The sequence below is a fragment of the Micrasema longulum genome, unplaced genomic scaffold (assembly GCF_059751315.1).
Source record: "Micrasema longulum isolate JH-2025_06_02 unplaced genomic scaffold, ASM5975131v1 h1tg002392l, whole genome shotgun sequence".
NCBI classification, from domain to species: Eukaryota; Metazoa; Arthropoda; class Insecta; order Trichoptera; family Brachycentridae; genus Micrasema; species Micrasema longulum.
The window spans coordinates 84720-108885 of NW_028279541.1; the positions used below are offsets into that span (position 1 = coordinate 84720).

The following is a 24166-nucleotide window of genomic DNA, read 5'->3' on the forward strand; positions in this document are numbered from 1 at the left end:
TAACACATTCATACTTATTAAAATTGAAAGCAGTTTTAAATGGTTTAATTTTAAAATGTACCAGAATCAAACCTACGTTGTTCGTTCCTTAAAGAATCTTATACTTTTTCTGTGAGTGTTTATATTGCTTAGTTTAAAAAAAAACAGATAATTAACAATGTTCTAACTCCATGGTACCATTATCTTGTGGTGAGTTGTAAAATACACAATCAGGAAATAAAATATGAATATAACATGGCAATAATTAATTATAAAAACTAAACAATTAAAAATAAGACATAATTTAGGACGTAAACATACTTGAATAATACAAATAATATCACTTGCTTGATTTTTTTTATATTTAAAGTAATATTTACATTTCTGCGATTTGCGCAAATATTTCAGAGCTGTAAATAAGTTGCTATTAGAAATTGGGTGTAAAGTTGTAATAGAGCGGGTTCAGTAATTTAATTAATTATTGTTGAATGTAGCAATAGTTTTAAAAATACACAATCATTTTAGAATAAATAAGTCGTAAAAAAATTCACACTAAACAAGCAAAACATCACGCCGTTTCCCCGTAGGAGTAGGCAAAGAGTATAAAACGCAATATCAATCTGCCTTGGCATACAGATATATTAATAACCCAAATTTCAAAGGATGTGCTTTTGAACTCAAAAAGTTATGACACAAATTGTAAAAAAAAAATAAACCGCTCTCATGTCAAGTTAAAGAAAATCACATGCGTCGTTGTTATACAATCATGACGAAATTATCAAGATGCGCTATAATTTGATTACAAATGCAGTGCTCTATGATCTACTAGGAACATAAGAGAATACTGATGAAATGAAAATATTTTTGAATACACATTGATAATAATCCACATTTTTGTCACGTTAAGTGTTACATTTAAATTAATATTTTGGATCATGTTTGAAAAAAAAAACTGATTTCTTATTATTTTTTTTAATCAAAATATCTTGAACATGGTCTATTAACACTTTGAGCACCGGCCAAATGCACATAGAATTTATCATGTGGCGGCCCATTTTTGTGAAATTTCATGCTTTGTGAAGGGTTTCTTAAACGTGTCATAATTATAAAAATATTAAGTTAAATCAATTCTAACTTTTCATATTTATTTGAAACAATTGAAAAAGTCATTTTTGTATGATAGTTTTGCCAACATTGGCCTTTATGGAGAGCCACATTGCAATGTTCGCATATATACCTACAGCGTCTAATTTTTACCAGCAGCAAAAAAGTACCAATAAAAGTCACTAGATGTCAATAAAATGCACTTTTCTGAACAGCTGGTAAATCTCGTGAAAACACGGGACTGGGACACAACGCGTGGATATATAATCACGTGTTTACACGGCTCCGGGATACAAAGTGCTAAAAATTACGAGATATTTTTTATTTTGTATTATTAAAATACAATAAAAATTTCCTGATCTGCACCAATTGGTACATAGGGAACTGCATTAGTTCTCCAATCGCTGAATTTATGCAACTATTTATTATTAATTATTATTTTTTCGCGCAACAGGCCAGGAGGACCAATTACAGATGTAAATTACAGCGCAGAACGCACAGGCTTGAGGAAAATCACATTTAAATTTTGTGTTCCCACCGGGAATCAATCCTAAAATCTTCCGTGCGTGGGTCAAGTATCTTGGCCATCACACCAAGGAGGTCGTGATTAATTTTAATAGTGTGTATGACAAAGCATTTTCAGGAAGATGTTATGTAAAGAAAAAAGTTACATAACTTAAGAACAAGAAATAGAAGATTAGTCTACCACTCAAAGAAAAAACAAAAACACAAAACAACTTAACGTACTCGTATAGCAGGTAAAAATTGTATGATGAGATTCCTGACAGTATGAAGAATGAACGAAAACATATCTCACCCACATGATGGAGGTTTAAGCTATTTTACTTCACTAAATTCAACAGATGGAAGAGTTGAGGAAATGTGGATGTATAAACATAGGCAGAATGGTGAATGTTACGAAGTGGGTAAAGTGGTCACTTGAACCAGCCAATGATAGGTCATGAGCTCTGTAAATGCCTAGACTTTAATATTCTCTTCTCAAAAAAAAATTCCCTCTCTGTTGCAAAAAAATTACAAAACTAATTGATTTAAAAAATATATTTCATGTTTATTGTGAGAATGTAATATTTTAAAAATTAATTCATATACACAGTAATTTTAATTAACTTTAGGAAAATAATACATTTTAATCATTTGTCTAATAGTGATTATTCCAGTAGACTTAAGCAAGTATAAAGTTATTTAAAATAGAGTAGGTATTTAAACACTAGGCATTTTGATGGCGCATTAAGTTGGATGGAATTTCGGAGGTGTGGTGGTCTATTTTTAGATCTTTTAAAACTTTCTGTATTTAATAATGACTGCATATATGACATACTGATGATAAAATTGTGACTCAGTATTGGTAGAACAAAGCGAATTACACTTAATGCATACACTGAAACTGATTTGATTTAAAAATACAATGTGCTTATTTAAACAACGCCATGCATTATTCTGAACAAACACACTATTATAATATTATTACACTTCGGAGTATAGGACGCTGTAGTTCAAAATTGTGGATGCTTGGACTAGAGAGAGATAATTATTCTTATGCTGAAATAGAGTCAATGTTAAATATTTCTAGTCTACAAAATCGTAGAACTAATATTGACTCCATATATATGTTCGGCATACTAAATGGTATAATCGATGTTCCATCATTACTGGGACAAGTAAAATTCAATATTCCGACTCGTAGATTGAGAAACAATGAAGTACTGTTCATCGATCAGCATAGAACAAACTATGCCCTAAATTCTCCATTGACCCGCCTTTGTCGTATTGTTAACTCAAGACAGGATCTGGACTTTTTTGGTTTAAGTTTACAACGATTTAAACGAGCACTAAATAAACAGTCCAGATCTTGTCTCGATGTCCCTTATGTTTGTCAATGCTTCTTTCTTTTTTCTTTAAATGTTTTAAACTACTCTTTTATTGTAATATTTAAACCTTATAAATTGTATACATGGACAATGTCCGTTAATAAATAAATAAATAAATAAAATTTTAAAACCTAAATATTAAAATACATTCAAACTTTTTGTGTTTTGTTTTAGTAACTGAGATAGATATGTTCTAATCATCAGGAATTATACTTATGTACTTAGAATCACTAGCTTCATTATTTATATTACGAAATATTGAAAGAAAACTTACTAACCTCAGTTACATTCTCAGATGCTCATATTAAATTTCTGATATGCTAGATAAAACTTTTGTAACATGCGTTGTAAATCATCTTCTGATTCTTCCACTATGGTTGCATCGTTAATATTAACGACCTTGTCTCCCTTAGTTCTAGATTTACCGCTTCTTCCAATCTGGAAACCGTTTTTGCATATTTATTTTTTTGTTTCCAAAAAGTTTTTTAGTTTTTATATTGTTGCTATAAATTGAGTCAAAAACGTGTTAAACTTTCTTTGTTTCTTTGTTGTTCTTAACATGTGCGTTTAAAAAAAGGATAATATTTGTTAAGTCCCGAATTAAGCTGTAGAAACTATTGAGAATGAAATACATTTGTTTTATACTTTGGATAATTTAATTTATAAATAAACAAATAATATTGTATTACTGTTTTATGCAAAGATAAATATTTTACTAATTTTTTAAATTCAAATACACGAGGGTTTCCCTATTTTTTACACAATCAAAACTATTTTTATTTACAACGAGCAATACATCGTTGGAAAGGTTAGACTTTAAACTATTTTTTCACATAGTCTCCATCGACTTCAATTCACTTTTTCATCCGGGTCACCATCTTTCTGATTGTTTGCAAAATGCGTTCCACCGAGGTGTTTCTTCAAATCAAGGAAGAGATGGTAGTCACTCGGGGCCAAGTCCGGACTGTGTGGTGGGCGTAAGACGATCTTCTATCCAAATTTCGCAATGATCACGGTGGTGATGCGGGCTGTTGCGGACAAGAGTTGTCCTGATGATAAAGGATTCCATTCGTCAGCATACCCCTTCTCTTGTTTTGTATGGCCCTTTTAAGGTTTTCCAGAGTTTTTCAGTATTAATCAGCAGCTATTGTTGTGGCGGTAGGCATAAATTCGCACAACAATAGACCTTTCTTGTACCAGAATACTGTTGCCATGACTTTGCCGGCAGACAGCGTTTGTTTTAGCTTACGCGGCGTCGGCGATTGCGGATGTTTCCACTGTTTGAATTGTTCCTTTGTTTCCGGTGTGAGGTAATGGGCCCACGTCTTGTCCTCAGTGACTAAGGAGTCCAAGAACTCCTCACAAACAAAGGGGAGCTGAAAGAAGAGGTTCTGAGCTACCTTCACGGCCTGGCGGGAAACTTCTATGACTAGGGATTCAAAAAGACGATGACACGGATAAAAAAGTGCATCGAGGTCAATGGAGACTGTATAGAAAAATAGTTGAGAATTTAAGCTTTCCAATGATGTATTGCTCGTTGTAAGTAAAAATGGTTTTCATTGTGAAAAAAAATAGGGAAACTTATTTATGAACAACCCTCGTACCGACATGAAATAAATATTTATTTACCCTTGTACCTACTGAAATAAAAAAGTGGCGAGATAATCTTTTAATTACTAGTATCCATACGTATTTTTTGTTTTTTATTATTTCATATCTTTATGAAAGAATAAAAAACAAAAAATATCTTCTTATCATTTTACTTTTTGTTCCGCTTATGTTAGTTGTCGGTACTTAGTAAAAATATTTTTTTTTAGTTAAACGTCTAGCTTTTATTTATTTATTAACGGACATTGTCCATGTTTACAATTTTTAGGTTTTAAATATAAAAAAATAATGTTAAAAAGAAAAGAAGCATCGACAAACACAAGGGACAGCAAGACAAGATCTAGACTATTTATTTAGTGCTCGTTTAAATCGTTGTAAACGTAAACCAAAAAGTCCAGATCTAGTCTTTTAGTTAACAATACGACATACAGGTCATTGGAGAATTAAGGTCATAGTTTGTTCTATGCTGATCAATGAATAGTACTTCATTGTTTCTCAACCTACGAGTCGAAATATTGAATTTTACTTGTCCCAGTAATGATAGAACATCGATTATACCATTTAGTATGCCGAACAAATATATGGAATCAATATTAGTTCTACGTTTTTGTAGACTAGAAATATTTAACATTGACTATATCAGCATAGATTCCCTGTTATTAAGTATGTGTACTAATTTTTCGCAATAAATTTATAAAATAAAAAATATGATATATATGTATATTTGAGTATAATAATTTATGAAAGTATATGTATTTTAGGGGGTGATACAAAGTCTTGATTGAATTGAGCCGACCCTCAAACTCCAGGTTGCTCAAACCTCGAGAGCGCGAATTCTCTTTGGAATCATTCGATTACGACAACATCTCCCCTCCAAACTTAGAAACAAAACGCCTTTGGAAACCAACCAACCGGGACTGGTTTAAAGTGAAATGTGTAGGTTTGTAAAAAAAATAAGTACCTTCATAGGTAATATGCAATTGAATATGTTTGGAAAAAAAAATTATACATATTCTATTTTTTACACAGAAAACTGAATTTTATTTTGTAGGTAAAATTAAAGACAAATGTTAAGTTCTCATTGTAATACAGGCCCTGGGGGGTAATTGCAGACGCTATCTTCATCTATGCGTATCAAGACGATATAAAGTAAAATCGATATTTATGTACGAAAATGTGAATATTTATAAGCATGGAAATTAAAAGTATCTTCGTCGGTAAACTATAATTTTAGGTGTTTAGAAATAAAAAAAATATAAATATTTTAGTTTTTCATAGAAAACTTCATTTTACCTTATGGATAGAATTGAAGGTGACGTTAAATTCAATTGACTATGAAGTAAAATCGAATTTTCTGTACGAAAAGTGTACATTTTGTATGATTTTTTTTTCGAAACGTGTTTAGTTATAAGTTACTGACGAAGAGGCTTAATTTTTTTATTCAAAAACGGTTTTTTTTATAAACAGCTGAATATATGTTAACTTGCAATTGTTCAGTTCAGTTTCGGTCCAGTTATGTTATCTTTCATTCTGTCTAAAGGAAAATGGAAACTTTTGTACAAAAATGTGTTTATCCGTATAAAAGTTTGCACAGTTATGTTATCTTTTATTTTGTCTAAAGTAAAATGGAAACTTTTGTACAAAAATGTGTTTATCCGAATGAAAAGTTTGCCCAGTTATGTTATCTTTTATTTTGTCTAAAGTAAAATGGAAACTTTTGTACAAAAATGTGTTAATCCGAATGAAAAGTTTGCCCAGTTATGTTATCTTTTATTTTGTCTAAAGTAAAATGGAAACTTTTGTACAAAAATGTGTTTATCCGAATGAAAAGTTTGCCCAGTTATGTTATCTTTTATTTTGTCTAAAGTAAAATGGAAACTTTTGTACAAAAATGTGTTTATCCGAATGAAAAGTTTGCCCAGTTATGTTATCTTTTATTTTGTCTAAAGTAAAATGGAAACTTTTGTACAAAAATGTGTTTATTCGTATGAAAATTTTAAGTATCTTCATCGGCAACCTGTAATTTAATATGTTAACAAAACAGAAAAATTATTGATTTTTAACTTTATAAAGAATTAAAGATAAGCCTGTTAACTTCCCAATGTATTTTGTTTTGTCCTGGTCCTAGTATGACATGTCAAAAAACTATTATTATTTTATTTTGTAAGGAGTGTAAATTGATTCCAAGTAACTTTTTTTCGGTAATTACGCATGATAGTTTTAAATTTTTTTAAACTAAATTTGTAGGTACATATCATGTATATATTTTTAAGTAATTTAATTATTGTGTTTTTTGCAAAAACTACAACAGATGAATTATTTTATTTATTTACTTTCTAAATCTTTTTCATTTTATATAACCGAGTGTTTCTTATTCTGGATCAATCCATTTTAAATTTAAGATTGTTATTTTTTGATTAAATGTTACCATATGGGTTTTATTAATAATTTATACCCGAAGATGGGTAATCAGAAACGTGAAATTTTATTGTAAAATTAACTAGTTTGTGGAAAAGCCTTATTATAAAAATATTTTTCAAATCATGTCTTTCTACAACGTAAAAATTTAAACAGAAAACAGCTTGTGACTAAAACATATTTTTAGTTTTTAAGATTTTTAAAATGTCGATTTTTCGGCCATTTTCAACATATTGTTTTTAAATTCATTTAAAATAATATAATTTTAACTTATGATCGGGTCCTCGTAACTTTTACCCAAACCGGGTTAAAAATCAAAATCGATTACAGTACATAATTTAAAATATATACACGATGCGTTTAATTTTAAAATAAAACACTATTGTGTTAATAAAACCTCATGTCAAGACTTAACAATAAATTATCTAAAAAAGAAAAAGACACGAGATACATTAACAAATATATACGATATATAACGATAGCTAAGAAATAAGTTAACTCAATTATTAAAAACGAAAAAAAAAATCCCTAGAGTAATAAAGCAAGCGGTATTGCGCCCATTTCAATATTTATATTTTTTTCTAATGTTTATAAATATCGTATTCTACCGCTCACTTCTTAAACATTCACTTTTAAAACTAAGCATGAGCGCTTTTGAGGCCTCAGTGTGATTGCATTGATTACATTTTTTTTATTTTATATCATTTTGTTTCGTTGGAAAGCTAACAGACATTTATAAATTTATAAGAGACAATTATATTAAAAATACATATCATAGAGTCTAATTAGAGGCTTCTACATAATATTGTTATTGTAAATGTTGTCACAGAAAAATAATACATAACATAAAATATCTAATCTTATAATATTTCTAAAAATGTAAATGTAAAATTAAAAATTATTAATATATCTACTTTTGAATATTGGTCACACAGTTGCACATTATAATATATAATACAACTATAGTTGGCCATACAGTGTACATTTATTATGTACTTACATACAGAACTGCACATAATTTGCATATTATAGGCTGCGGATTCAAGGCGCAACATCATTTTGTCTGTGAAATAGAAACAGAACCCCGGACGAGTGTTTTCGACATGATTGGAGCTCTCAGGTAAAAGTCTTACGCTTCAGGTACCACTCCAGAAACAGTGATATATTGCATTGAGGGGAGATTTTTAAGCCCACTATCCACCCGCAGCTGTTATAGAGTCCTGGGGGACTCTTGTCAGCTGCGCATAGAGGAAAGTTATTATTAATATTCCTAAGGAATACAAACTCTATGCAGATTAAGAAGGGGGGAGGGGGATGTATGGACAGAGACTAACACGTCGTCCCCACCCCTCAGGATCCCCTTTGCTTACTGCGAGAGACTACATAAAAAAAACTTTTATATAAAAATTTACATGATGACCTTTTAATATTTCGACCACTTTAATTCATCAGAAATGTGAAATCTGCTCCCTGTGATTTCATTTAGTAAAAAAATAAATATTTTTATTCCTGGTATAATAAGCAATCTGTTATTTTTAATGTTAAAATAATATTGTATGAACTTGAAAATATTAAAATTAAAAATAACCACATTTCGCATATTAAAAAAAATGGGGCCGCAAGTGCAATTTTTTTGGCATATGAACTTAATATGTTATCCAACAGAAAATTTTGGGCTTTATTTTTTAAAATAGGGCTGCCGCAGGTGCTAAATTTTATAAAAAATGCTGTAACTCAAATACGTCTTTTTTAAAATCAGCGATAGTAAAGTAAAAATGTAATCAATATGGCCACAAATGTAATATCTTGATTAGAACACCATTAGATAAATGGCTTATTTGAAGAAATTACCCTATAATCTTGAAATACCGATTATAATCCTGTTATAAACAATAAACTTGAAGCTAGCATATTCAGAAGAACCAGGTATTGCCGATTTGTAAAAAGGGATAACTTAATATAGTGCATGGACAATAACCGTATTTTATTTATTATTGTATTAATTATTTTTTTATTGATTAGACGCATCGGACCATAAAACGCAGCCCAATTTTTGGATGAATTTTCGGAGTAAAAAAGCGCGTCTTATGGTCCTAAAAATACAATATATAAAACAAATGTACATTTTTTTAAATAACTTGCCAGTTTCCATAAAAACTATTAGTCTTGGGGCAATAATGATTCGGATAAAAAAATATGAATTAAGAAACATTTTTAATAAATGTACCAAATACCAATAAATATGTAATTGCCTACTTAGTATCTTTTTTCGGTTATTATTTTATTGCTTGGTTTTTTTGTGTTATATTATAATTAAATTAAATATCAGCTGAAAGAAAATCTTGTTTTTAAAACGTTAATTCGCTTACTAATTATGTTGTTAAGAATTGTAAGTGCTTACTTGATATATGTGTTTTTGGATATGACTACAATTGCGAATTTGTTCTAGAAATGTTAAAACAATATAATTTTGTGACACGCTATAAACTTCACTTTCTTTATGAAAACTAGATTCCACAAATAAGAACCCGATTGCGAGTGATTTTTTAAAATATTCAAATGCTATCTACGCGAAATCATTAAATTTGCACATGCCTTATTATTTCTAATGTGCGATATGAGGGCATTGGAAGCAAAGATTTTTTGTGTGAATTTTTTTTTCCCAAAAATTTTTTTTTGGTTATGATGTCATTCTGTTGTTTATCAACTTTATTTTTATAAAATCATGAGTTGAGTCGCAAATGTAGTTTAAAATCATACTTCTGATGGTTTGAAAATAGTGTTTGGAAGCATAGCAATATCAATCAGCCATTTTATTCGACCAATTTAGAATTAATTCAAATTGAGATTAAAATTTTCAAAATGGCCGTGCCATACAAATATTACGAAAGTTTTTCGAATTCGTGTTTCTATTTAAGCTAATTTATTAGTATCTTAATGTTTGAATTCAGTGAAAATAACATTTCTTACATGAAGACTCTCTTTGGCATTAGTGTAGCAGTTTTTGTTATTTTTCTTGAAAACACCAAAACAAGAGTTTGTTATCTTGGCTTCAAGTGCCCTCATATGTAATAATAATATTTTTAATTATCATAACAGACTCATAACTATTCTCACATATTATCAAGATTTAAAAAAATAGATTGGCGTCATTAATTTTTTATTAAATGCACAGTTTTAATAACTAACCAATGATTGATAAAAAAAGGTTTGAAAAGTAAAAACGTAACGAATCCAAACATCTAAAGACAAACAAATCTACTCGTACATCAATGAATATAGCAAATTTTAGCGCCGAGGTGCAAACGAATGAATTTATGATTAATTAATGGTCAATACATAATTTATTCTAAAAGTTGTACGGAAAAAAATACCTATAGAACGATTTTCATAAAGTTATTTATGTCATAAAAATATTGTACTCATGATGTATCAGATATCTTATCAAGGAAAAATAAAACGCCAACTAGTAATAATAATTCATGATAGCGTCTTCAGGTTAAGGAATCGTTGAAAATCATAAGTAAAATGAATGCATAAACTTCCAAGTATAATAATTCTCAGAAGTGAAACAAAGACAAAGCTGTTTTGCGCACCCAGCGATGTATATAAAAACTTTCCAAGAAAATCCGATATGTCGACCTTAGTTCCTATATAAAACTCGTAAATATCTCAATACATAGGTTCGTATATTATGTTATCTACATACTTAACTATTTGCTCAGGTGACGTCACCGAGCGTAGCAACAACATGTAGGTCGTAAGTTCATTATTTATGTTGCGAGCCGCGCGCTTGCGCACCAAACATCGCGCATTCTCAAGGACATTTCACCGGATAAAGTTCGTTCTGCGGAAACGACGCCATTTTTTATATTGGTTCCGAGAACGGGCGCTAGGGGAGCGAACGCCGCCATGATGCCAACTTCAGCGTGCGACCCAAACAACGCATCTGACAGACAAGTTTGCAACGTAATGATTTGGCGCTTAATGTTTTAATGTGACGTTTGACTGTTTGTTTGTTATTAGGGTAAAATTATATATTTTGATTATTATTGTTGTAGTGTGGTGATATTTATGTGACTGACAATGCCGGCAATGAAAGTAGACGGTGATAGTGACGGTGGTGGCGACATGTCCGCCGCGGAGTCCGAGCGATCTGCCGCCTCTTCCAGAGGAGCTGATAGAGATTCTAGTGCTGAAGAAGCAGACGAACCAGATTCCGATGACTCCTCGGAGATGGATGAAGGGGAATGCGAAAGGAGACGTAACGAGTGCATGGATAACTTAGGTAATTGTCATTTTTATGTTTGTTGTGAACACATAACCTCAAACCCTGATCTAGATTAATGTTTGGGTTTGACACACATACTCAAAATTATCATTTAACATTTAAACATTTTGATTTAATAGTTTTTTCTTATTTAAAATACAATTATTTGTAATTTTTAGTAAAATGTTTTTTTTAGTAACAACAACATTTAAGTCTAAAATTATTTTGACATTTTTTTTCATAATTTTACTAGCTGCATATTGCAGTTATTCAAAACAAAATAAAACTTTGTCTAAAACCGCAAAAGCGTCATAAATATGTATTTTAAACCACATTTTTTTTATTACATTACCTACTTACTAACATATAGGAATATAACATACCGACCATTCATTATTGTTAAATAAATTGATTGAATTACTCTTCCTTTTCCTTTTTATACTTCAAATAAAAAGTAAAACTGATTAGATTTCTTACTATACAAATATCGGTAAATATGAAAAATTATCTTTACTCGTTCTATGTTCGCCTCTTAGAAATGTCACTCAAATATGCTTTCATTCATTATTATGAGTAGAACAAAGGTAAAGTTTTGAAATTAAATTAATATAATTTAATTTTAGTTTTCATAATCTATGTATGCAATTCTCCGCCTATCGTAGTTTATCAATGAGCTTATTAATACTAGTGAAAAACCAACATGAATTGATAAACAAGTTAGATTTTTTTTAAAGATTTGGTGTATATGAAGTTTACTAAACTCTGAACAGTTTTCCATATAAAAAAAAACATATAATGAACATTATTTTAGGAACGGGCATTTCAGCAGAAGTGATTTGTTAAATAGATTTGAATAATTTATTGATTTTATAAATGCCCATGATAATATAGTACATATCTGAATTTGGATTACCTAAATATTGTGTCCTAAAGACAGAATTTAATCACTCACTCAATTTAATAAATGCATGTTTGTTTTCAATTTATAAAATGAATCTACGGTAAAAATTGAATTCATCTTAAGTATACGTGTGTAAAAAAAGTATTCATTATTTTTAAGTTATTGACTTATTATCATTTTGGCGTTTTACCAATGTCACGTTATGATAGACGGACTTCACATACAAATTAGGTAAATTTGAAGGAATTTTAATATGAGTTTATGGATTGGCAATTTATCCAACCATTCCAGGGGGAGTGTTACAAAATGCTTACAAGAGAGTATGGAAATAATATAATTTTAAAATAATGTAATATGTATTAAGATATTTGAAAGTATCTTTAACCTTTCCATCATAAAATATTTTACTTTCATCTTTTCATTTATAGTAGTAACTTTATACATGTCATTTTGTACTCAATATACGCTTACATCAGTTATGAAAAATAAATTAATGCATTAAATGGGTAGGTAATTGTTCCTTAATTATAATTATGAACATTTTATTTTTAATACAGTACCTAACTAGTTCAACCGGGTTGTGGTCCCATGGTTAACGTCGCAGATTCATAGATCAGAGGTCTGAGGTTCAAACCCAACTCTATTTTCTAATTCGTTGAAAATGGCTATCAAAATTGAAATATTTGGGTTAATCTTAAAAATGCAAATATATTTATTTTTTTAAAAATAAAAAATTACCTTGAAATAATATTTGCTTGTGGGCTTTTTCTTTTCTTTTATATTAAAAAATGTATTTTTTTTTTAATGATTGTTACAAAGGCTTAAAAATAAATTCAATGGACAGTCCATTAAAATCTATAATATACTTTGCTTTATGTGTGCAAGAAATAAGTTTTCAAATAAGGCATTCAAATTTCAAATGTGCGTGCGAAGCACACTAGCAAATTTTTATGTTTTCTTGTTTTACCGACAGGCACTATATACATAGGCTTTTTAAACATTCATTATTGAAAAACAAAAAATTAAATAAGTTGGAGTAATAGCATACATTGAAGTACTTTAGAAATATTGTTGATTCATCATTTGTTAAAACTGATCTAGTAGAAACAACTTTACAAAAAATTATGAGGTAAAATACTTGGTAAAAATAATATGTGATTCAAACTCCCTTAGACCATTAATTTTTAATTAATTTATTACTAAAGAAAATATCTTACCTATGTCGACTGTACATTACCATTTGTGCTCTGACTCAGCAAAGCATTTAGTTTCATGATATCAGTACTTTTCTCTCATGTTTTTCATTCCACGCTGCCAACCAATCATGCAAGACAAGTAATGGATCTAACCCGCTAGGGAGTTTATCAAGATTTATAGACACTACAGTAGAGATGAGGAAATATCTACAAATTTTTATTAACTTAACATTGAACCTGAGTAAAACCTGTGTTTGTCTACAAAGATTTGCTTGTACCCAAAATATTATTAATTTAGTGATTTAATTCTTTTATAATTCTGTCTTAATTTTTCACAAATATTTTTTAAGTATCATGTCTAAAAATTTTCATTCATTCTATTTAATATGATACAATTTTTTTCTTTTAAAGTTTCAATATTTAATGTTTATACATATTTGAGGAATTATGTTTTTTGTGCTTTTTCTCTTCAAAAAAAGGCAAGGTCTTGTGCTTGGAGAGGAACTTCCACTGAATTATCATAAATAATATCAAAAGGATTAACTTAATATATATGTATTTTTAATATTGACATTGAATTGAACGTAGTTATGCAGAAAGCAGCCAACCACAGAAAACTGAAACTGAGATAATAGCACTTTTGTAAAAAATAGTACACAATAGTTGGAATGTTCTTTCTTTGACAAATGATAAATAATGCATACATTCGTATTTTTTTATAAAACAAAAAAGTATTGAATGATCTATTTGATCAGTTTTAATGATTTAAAAATCAAGCTGACCACACAACCTAACATGTGCATTTTGCAGATAACATCTAAACCCTAGTAAAACTCTGATGTATGTTGTGTCATTATGTATTGAACATATTATTTAATATTTATACGAGGGTACTTAATTGTAAAGAATCACTTAGTTAATTTCTTATACTTTAAAAATAATTTAATAATGTATTAAAGGAATTTTGGGGATTTTTTAAGTCTGGCTGACCACAAAACCTTAAATATGTATTTTGCAGAAAACAGTCGGATCTAATATTGAATGATACCTCATGCAAACTTTAAATATATTAGATGACATTCTGTATCAAAACAGGTTTTTTTAAAGTAGTGAATTTATAAATTAAAATACCTATGGATTTAGGTAGAGAAAAATCGGAAAACTTTCTAAAATAATAAATGGTATGTTTGTTGTAAAATTTTATACTAAATCAACTGGTAGTCATGCGATTGTTTATTTTTGCATAAAAATGTCTGCCTTTAAACAGGTTGTACCTAGTTAGGCAGACTAGACATAATCCAGAGAAATCTATTACCTTAGTATGTATGTAGTAGATAAAGAAATTGTAATTTTTGTTAATAAATCATTATTATTATTATTATAATTATTACTATTTATACATTTTATTTTTTTAAAGAGAACTAGATTTCTGGAGGCATTAATCTTCCCGTCAGCACCTATACTGTAAGATTTTCTAGTGATGTGGGTGTTTATTCTGCAAATTGAGAAATGTCGTTTTTGTGTGCTACATCATTTTCAGAAGGTTATTATTACAGTTTTTTGTATAAAAGCGACCTGGCTGTTTTTAGCAGAACATAAAGTCGACCTTACTGCACCCGGTATCAACAATCTACATATTTTTTAAATTGTGGACTGTCTGCTTTCTGCATAACTGCGTTCAATTATCCTCAGGGTAATAACCTAATATAGCCCATACAGAGAAAAACAATTATACGATTATTTACCACGATGTTAGCTACAGATTACAGCAAAACAAAGGGCCGTAGGTACTCGGGTGGAGAATGAGGAACTTCAGCCCTACGGGAAATTGGATACAATAAATGTTTTCTTGCGCGCGGTAAAAATTAAAGCATTATATTGGAAAGTTTTCTAAAAATTTACGAAAAAAAATATTTAAAACGAACTACTTTGAACGACGTCACTAGTTCATATGAATTAACCAATGATAAGAGAGTTATGGAAGATTTCCGATTCGCTTGCCGTCATTGGATCGATGGGCGAAACTGATCGAGAATAAGCGAAAGAGAACCTCTGACGTCACACGCGGAGCTATTTCAGAAATACAAAACTTTAACAAATCATAACGATGTATAAAAATTGAAAAAAAAAATTTTTTGGCTTAGTTTAATAGTCTATTATCATTTTTTTTTTAAACCGCTAATCTTCCTTATTGCAAGCGCTAACCGAAACCGTCCATTACGCGTTTTTTGTTTAACTAAAAACCGAACAAAAAATTTGAAACGCTTTCGTTCTAGGCTTCTCTGAAGAATTATTACTCTGAGGAATTATCCTTTATTTATTGTCCAGTTACATATTATGGCAGAGATGGAGAACATTTTAGAGAAGAGAGTATAAATTTCTAGGCATTTACTGGGCTTATGTCATTTCATTGGCTGGTTTAAGAATTAAATGCTCTTATTTTACCGCGTGTAAGAAAAAAAAAATAGTATCTAATTTTTCGCAGCACTGAACTTCCTCATTAAAATTATTTGGAAATCTTATAGTTCTCCTGTATAGCTTTCTTTTCTTTGGTCAATTGAATAATCAATTTTATTTATGTAATCATTTGAACGCACCTGTAGCCTTGTCCCTTTTTCCTTCTCTATAAATACTAAATGGAGCTTCTTGCATTAACAAATTACAACAGGGACGGAGAATACCTTAAATAAGGGAATATGGAAGTCCAGGCATTTACAGGGCTTCTTGCTACTGTCTGTGGTCCTGTTATAGATCCTGTCAGATTTACAGATCTGACGGCTCCATTTTTTTTTATTTCAAAGCTTAAAAAAAAACCTTATAAAAATATATATATATAAATTATACTTTAACGCCCATAGGGCTTTTTTAATACAATCTTGCTTATATAATACATAATTAAGTCGAGTATGCATATATTTTAGTTTTTAATATTAATGTGTAACAAATTTTTACATATAGGTACTTGTGTTAAAAATAAAACACTTGCGGTTTTTATTTGTCTTTTATTTTCATATGCTTTTTCTAACAATTTTTTGTTGAAATAAAAGAAAAAAACATTTCGGCGAATTAATTATATCCGATCACAATTTAATCCCAGTCAGTGAAGAATTAATTTCTCTCCTTTCCTTAATCCAAAAAAATACATATTTTCTTATATTAGGTTGCCTTCAGCACAAAAATGCCGATGCCACCTGATTACTAAAGACTCCTTCGGGCAGGTTTTCTCGTTCGTCAACGAGCAATTTCACCTTGTTTGTAAGTACCGCCAGGGAGATAAGTTCTCGGGCGCGATGTGCGGTATGTTGCGGGCTAACTGTTACGTTAGAAACTTAGAATTATTAATTTAGTGTTTTTTTTCTGGAAATCTTACCTTTAAAATTATTTATCTTTATAAGTTTCACTTTATTTTTTTGACGCGACTGGCCCTTAATGGTTTCTTTACATTTTTTAGTCCTTCCTTCCCGCATAATCAGTGTATTTTCTTAAATTGACAGTTTCTTACTTCTTTAGTATGTAGTGTTGGCAAACCACGTCACTGAAAATCATTTCTGTCCTAGTATTTAGGGTGATCATATGCTTACCCGGTTATATTTATTAAAATATTACTAATGTATTGAAAAACCAAGGGAAAAAATTAAAATATCAAAATACTTGCTTCTCAATGCACAAAATATAGATGACCAAAAATTGAAACATAGTTTATCAGTCCATGACTATATTAAGGGCCTTACTTGTAAACCTGGGGTGGTATTCCAGACGCTCTCGCGGCCGTATACAAGATACACGAGAAAAACGGTTTTCTCGTGCCGCAAAAACGGTTCAGAATAGCACCCCTGGTATAAAATAACGCACCAAGCATAGTAATAAAATAAGGATGGTATGGAAACATTTCTTACTCATAAACCTCGCATAAAGTATACCCGGTATAGAGCTGGGAAAACGACCATAGAAACTTCTTTCACTTTCTACCTGCGTCCAACGTGGTATTACACTAGAATAAGCCTGCAATCTGTCACATTTTTCATTAGTAAAATACATTGTATTTAGGTATCCTGAATTTAAACAATTGAGAAAACATGCTGTCTTTTTAGAGATTTTAAAGTGAAATATCGTTCATGGGTGTAAAAATTATCACCAAATTTACATTACATTCACATAAATTTTATTAAGCATTTGTTTTGAAAATTATCTTTGCTACACATATGTATTTTGCAGTATTTATGCATAAAATATTTATTAGATTACATATTTAAATTTATTAAATGAAAATATGTGTGTCTAATTTGGCTTTAAATACTTGAGTTAACATAACTGAGAATGGAAGCATGCACAGATGCTCGCAATTTAACCATTGGCGTGACCCTATCGTTTTATTTTTATGATAATTTGTTTACTGTGGGAATTAAGACCATCTAAAAACCTATAAAAGCGCTCAGTTTTATCTGTCGTCGTCGGATGTACGGTCTACAAATATGATAACCTTTTTTGAAAAACGCTGTAGATAATTTAATTCTGATACTTGTTCTAAAAAGAAACAACCAAATCAGTTCAGTTTCGGGATGCGGAAAACGTGACAACGAAGCGTCGATTTTAGTAAGTCATAATAAGTCCGACGTGCAGTTGTCTTTTTTGCACAGTATCGGGGAGGTATAAGCGAGAGAGTATCAGAAAAATAATGTTCAATACCTTCCCATCAAAATTCTCAGCCACCGCGTTTTCTCTTAATTGTAAGACGAATTCCCTCTTAAGACACGAGCGTCTTGCACCATTAAAGCGGTAGGAACGTTATACTTTATTCCATACAACCTCATAAAATTTAATTCCGATCTTTTTATAAAAATAAAACAACCAAATCTTTCAGTTTTGAGGTGCGAAAAACGGGACAACGGAACGTCGATTTTAGTTTGGCATAATAATTTCGACGTGTATTTGCACAGTATCAGGGGTGATTTTCCAAACGCTCTCGCGGCCGTAGAAAACACATTTATCTTGCGTATTTTGTATGTAATTACGCGAGATTTATTTCACAGTTTTAAAATGTGCAGAGGTTCTTTGTTTCCCGGCTAGCTAGGAAATTCTTGTGTTTAGGGAGGACCTTCTTTTTACATGTATTTTTTTCATTTTATTAACTGATGCTTAAGAAACTTCAATCAATAATAATAATATCGAAAAATCCACAATAGAAATAAATTATAAAACCTTTGGGTAATAATAAAAACTGAATCATAAATATAACTTAGAAAATATAGCATTATTAATTAGAAAATATAATATTTATTGCAAATTAAAATACATACCTAGAGATAGATAGATAATAATAAAAATTGAAGCATAAATATAAATTAGAAAATATACTATTATTAATTAGAAAATATATTATTATTAATTTAAAATAAAAGATTAATGCAAATTAGAAAACATACCAATAATTATAAAAGTTGAAGCACAGATATAAATTACAAAATATACCATTAATAATTAAAAAAATGAAATAAAAATTAGAAACTATACCGATAGTAATTAAAATTGAAGCACTAATATAAATTAGAAAATATACCATTTATAATTAAAATAATAAATATAAATGCTAATAATAATAAGAAAATTAAAACAAATATAAATTACAAAACATAAATAGTAAAAATAATATATAAATAAAAAGAATACGGAAATGTTTGACAATTAAAAGCAACACAACTTTTAGTCATAAAAATCATTGTCTACCCCTTTCCACAGATAAAAGTATTTTCTACGGCCGCGAGAGTGGTTCAGAATAGCACCACTCGAATTCATTTGCGAGAGAGTGACAGAAAAACTATGTTCAAATACATAATCATAAAAATCGTCGGCTACCGCCTATACTCTAAGGGTCGTAGTGTACATAGGGATGGAGAGGCACGGGGCCCAGCTTCATTTGTGGTTGGCAATCCTACGGACCACGTCGGTGACTTTGGATCTCTAAATAATATTCGTTGTTAAAATTTCCCTGAACTGGATTTGAAGAGTAAGACGTCATATTCACTATGCTCTTGGATTTGAGTGTGACCAGCCGTCCCTAACATTTTCAGCGTATCTTACAGCGCAGAGGTCAACTTAAAAGAGCCAGGATCGTAATGCAGATAGGATGACCATTGTTTCGTTCGATTCCAGCGGACCTCGAGCGCCAGTTCAGCGTGTTGCGGGAGCAGCTGTACAAGGAGCGGCTCGCGCAGGTGGAGTGGCAGCTGGCGGAGGTGCGCGGCGGCCGCTCCGTGGACTACCTGGCGCCCCTGAAGCGGCTGCAGGAGAACATGAAGCAGCGGATCGAGGTGGCAGACGTCCTGAGAAAGATGCGCATAGAGAATGTCAACAACAAGTACGACGCGGAGGAGCAGGCCGCGCAACAGAACTTCCAGGTCAGTTCTTGGCTGTAATAACATGTCGCACATAAAATAGAGCCATAACTCAAAAAAACATAATTTCCTGGAAAGCCTGAAAACTAAACACACGCGGTCTGTTAAAATCGTGTATTTTTCATTGGGTTTTTTTGTTTTTATTTTCACCCTTTAAAGCAAAGCCAATGTGTCATATCATATATATTTAGATTTGTCTTAAAAAATGCCATAAGATTTTGAAAAGAAAATCTTGATTATCTTTAAAAAAATAGTTAAAATATAACTCTGTTTATGTACGGCGGTGCTAAAATAAATGCTAGTGTGTGTGTACACATACATAAATCAAGCGGTTAATTGTAAAGCTTAATTTTTTTTTTTTTTTTTATTTGAAGGAAAATCATATTTTTTTGAGTTATGTCTCTATTTTGTCGGATGAGCGATGTATTTCGTCTGAGATAGAAAACTTTTTATATAAGTTAATATGGACGCCTAGCCATTTAGACGTCCATTTTTCCATCTCAATTATGTGCTCCATCATTGTTAAATTCTTCTGAAAATCGAATATTCTAAACAACATTTTTACAAAAAAATAATAAAGTAAAACTGTTCGTTCGAATGAGGGTTTTTTTATTTGTTTGTAGACTATCAAACTACGGCAAAAAAAAATATTTTTATGTATCGTATTATCATCGCTACGATTTTTACATGTTTTGAAATTTTAAAATTACTCCGCCCGTGACGTCACTTACTAGTTACCGTCGGTGAGTTACCCTGATCCCGACTCGTGAGTAGGTTTCTCGGAAACCGGAAATTAATCACAACACTAACATCGGTTGATTCTGAAGAACTTGTGACGTAGTTCAAAGTAGTTCATTTTTATTTATTTTCTTAAAATTATTGTTTTCATCCATATTAAAAAAAACTCCGCCGTACAATTAAATGCTCCATGTTTTATCGCGCGCAAGGAAATATTTTTTAAATACAATTTCCTGTAACACTGATCTTCCTTATTCTACAGATTCTAAGACAATGTTTTAGATAAAATTTAACCAATAAAACTTATTTATTACAAACCTCAATATTATTTATCATTATAATTAATTTGTATTATTAACATAAATGATTATTTTTTTATAATACGGTGAAATTGCCTCTGCTCCATTACTTACCCACTTTCATCATCAATATCATCCAAACCCGCTAGTGCAGACAATAACGCTGCATCGGAATACCAAATCCGTCGTATCTGGACCACCTGTTACTTGAAGATAAAGAGATCAATCTTACGCTCTAGGAATTGAAAATGAAATTGAATTGAATCGGGTTGTGGTCCTGTGGCTAGTGTCTCGGACTCCGTGGTTCGAATCCCACTCTACCCCAACTCGAACCCCATTTTCTAATAGTGAGTTATTTACAACTCGTTGAAAATGGCCCTCAAAATGAAATATTTGGGTAAATCATCAGAACGCAATTTTTTATATTTTTTTTAAATATATATATATCGCAGTGACCATGCTTAAAACCAATATTTGTCGTCCACTCTGACACGGCACGGTATTCGTTCGTATCAAGGTGGACGCGCCAACCACTACACTACAAGTCCCTATCACCACTCGATGGTCTTTTTGAGTTTTTTGTTTTTTTTTTAATATAAAAGCAGCTGTCGAGTCTAAAGGGCTCCTCCAGGGTTCTGGTTCTATTTCTTATTATAATTCTTAGTGGTGAGACCCCCAGTTGAAGATGTGCGACCTGTGAAGATCTATTGCGACAGGTCCCCGTGAATAGTTCTCGCCCTCCGAGCCCAGGAGAGAAGAATACGTTTTTCGCTTTCCATATCTAGACAAAAACTGCAAGTTTGAGTACGAACCGTAATACAGCAGAGTCTCGGTTATCCGACCTTCCGAGTTATCTGACCTACCGGGGCAATGCCCCTTTTCTTTACCCGACTGCACGCATTATATTCGCGCGCCAGGCGACAGTCCTCAGTCTTCAGAGCTATGGACCAGGGAGAAAACATAGTGAACAAATTTATTTATTTACACTCTTTTTCAAAATACAATTTTACGTTCACTTTGCCCAGCTAACAAGGGTACATACCCCGTTTCAAGCTTGGCAATTACATTTTAATATATTATAATAGTTAACAAATTAATAAAGAGCACAGACAAATAAAATATAAACTTATTCGTATACACATTTTGATACATATACATACACACACACATTTATACACATATATATATATATATATATATATATATATATATATTCGTACGAATATTTTGAGAAACATCAACTGCCGAGCGGGCGCACCGTACACGGCACGTACCGCGACACGGCGCCGCGCTGTAACACGGTACGGCACCGCGCCGTTACACGGTGTAACATGACTCTTACCACTGTTTATTACATAAAACATTGATACAACTTATTACATAAAACATAAACTTACATTTGTGATTAAAAAAGTCACAGTTTTGGGCAATATGTTTTTTTTTTGTTTAAATTTAAATTGAAAACATATTATACATAATTGTATAAAATATTCCACAAAAACTCATTTAGGGACATGTAGATAACAATATTTATACAGACGTTTTTATATTTTAAACTATAACATTATTTACAAAAGCAGAATAAAAATTATTATTCACTACAAATTAAAAGGGTATGAAAAAGTTTCAAAAAATTACAAAATAAACATAATACAAGGTATGGAAATGAATTCAAAATGATGTATACATAATACAACACATAAAAGAAAAAACGTGAACGTGGAGCGTAGGTTTTTTTTACGGGACAGTATTTACAGTACTCTCACTTCTGTTCTATGTACTTCATAGTCCTAACGCTCCTATATACCTGCGTGAAAAATTTCAACGCTTATCAGTTCATGGTTTACCTCTTCGTTCGTATTCTCGAGGCACTCTCTTATTACCCATTTACAATTCCTCTTTCTTCTCTAACTCATATAGTGTCCATGCGGCTCGACTGTGGAATCATCTCCCATCCACCATCAAAGATGTTACTACATTATCTCTGTTTAAATCACGTCTGAAGAATCATCTCCTTTCTCTTCCTTAATCTCTCCTCCTTTCCTTTTTCCTCTTTTTTTCCTTTTTCCCATTGAGTAATAGTTTTGATTTAAGGTAATTTATAAACAAATACGTTTATTTATATACGATATATCGTATCTTTATCTTTTTAATCTTTATTTTCTATTGAATAAGTTCTGCAACTTGAATTATAAAAATAAAACTTTTATTTTATTGGTTGGTTGGAAGAAATTGCCATTTGGCAATAAGCCCGCCAACGTACAAACAACACTTTGTATAAAAAGTTAAATAAATATTTCATAGACCTTTTTAATTATTTTTTTACTGGACAGTATTTCATAGACCTTTATTACTTTAAAAATGTTTTTAAAAATTTATATTTCCCTATTTCCTATGCTCCATTAAGTGCGGAAAGGGAACGATGACAATGGTGATAAAATACTTATTTTATAAAAAAAGATATTAATTATTAATTATATATTATTTTAACATATTCTTACTTACAATAATATTAAAGGCAGTTTAAATAAATACTGTCGGAAATATTTTTTTTTCTTAATTTAACTACTTCGGCTTTATGGAGATATCTACCCTTATTTTTTAAACTCCCTTTAGATTGGGTTCAATCCAGTGTCCATCTGTCTTCTATAATTTGAAACCTCAGACTAAAATAGTGTTAGCCGTAAATTTCCTTAAACGCCCCTTAAACCATTTTAATGTAAAATATATTGTGCTTACGCTCTCGTATTTAAAGGGTGTGGGGTTAAACTGTGGGTTTTTAACACTTTATTATAGGATTATATAGGATATTTATCTCCAAATAATCTTGGAATCAATATTTTTTACGTTTAAAATCCTGTTGGCTTTTATGTCGGATTGTTTTTATTTATAAACCAAACTCATTGATTAAAAATTAAATTACCAATCTTTAATGGACTTGCAAGTAATTTCTTGTTTATAAATAGCAATAAATAGACGTGTTATATTGTGAGCACTTTGTGTTATAGATGGCGAATTTTAATTTTTATTATTAGATGTCATAGTTTTAAGTTTTTAAATCATTTTTAAGATTAATTTTTATTAAAATAAATAGTATTTAGTGATATTTTCCCGAAAAAGTTTCATTTCTTAAGAAATAAACAATGATAAAGACATAATTGAATAAAATTGAATATACTCAACAGAAAATAGCCAAGAAGACACACGTTATTGCAAAAAACTCAACAGGATAAAAATTTCCTACAGAATGGGGGAATTTCGAGCCATAATCGGCAGATCAACGTAAGCGACATCTTTGGCGAATAGCGCGTTTTTTAAGGAAAAGTGTTTCTTATTTCCCCCCGCATTAGAGTTAAAAACATCATAGCTCTA

General features: G+C 30.7%; 1 protein-coding gene across 1 annotated transcript; it reads left to right on the top strand.

Moving 5' to 3' along the window:
• The first annotated feature begins 10962 nt into the window (after nucleotides 1-10962).
• On the top strand, nucleotides 10963-19793 carry LOC148272290 (breast cancer metastasis-suppressor 1-like protein). The gene is made up of 2 exons (XM_088240237.1): nucleotides 10963-11286; nucleotides 19516-19793. Exons 1-2 carry the CDS (start codon nucleotides 11085-11087, stop codon nucleotides 19776-19778), a joined length of 465 nt encoding a protein of 154 aa, XP_088096363.1. The 5' UTR covers nucleotides 10963-11084; the 3' UTR covers nucleotides 19779-19793.
• The last annotated feature ends 4373 nt before the right edge of the window (nucleotides 19794-24166 follow it).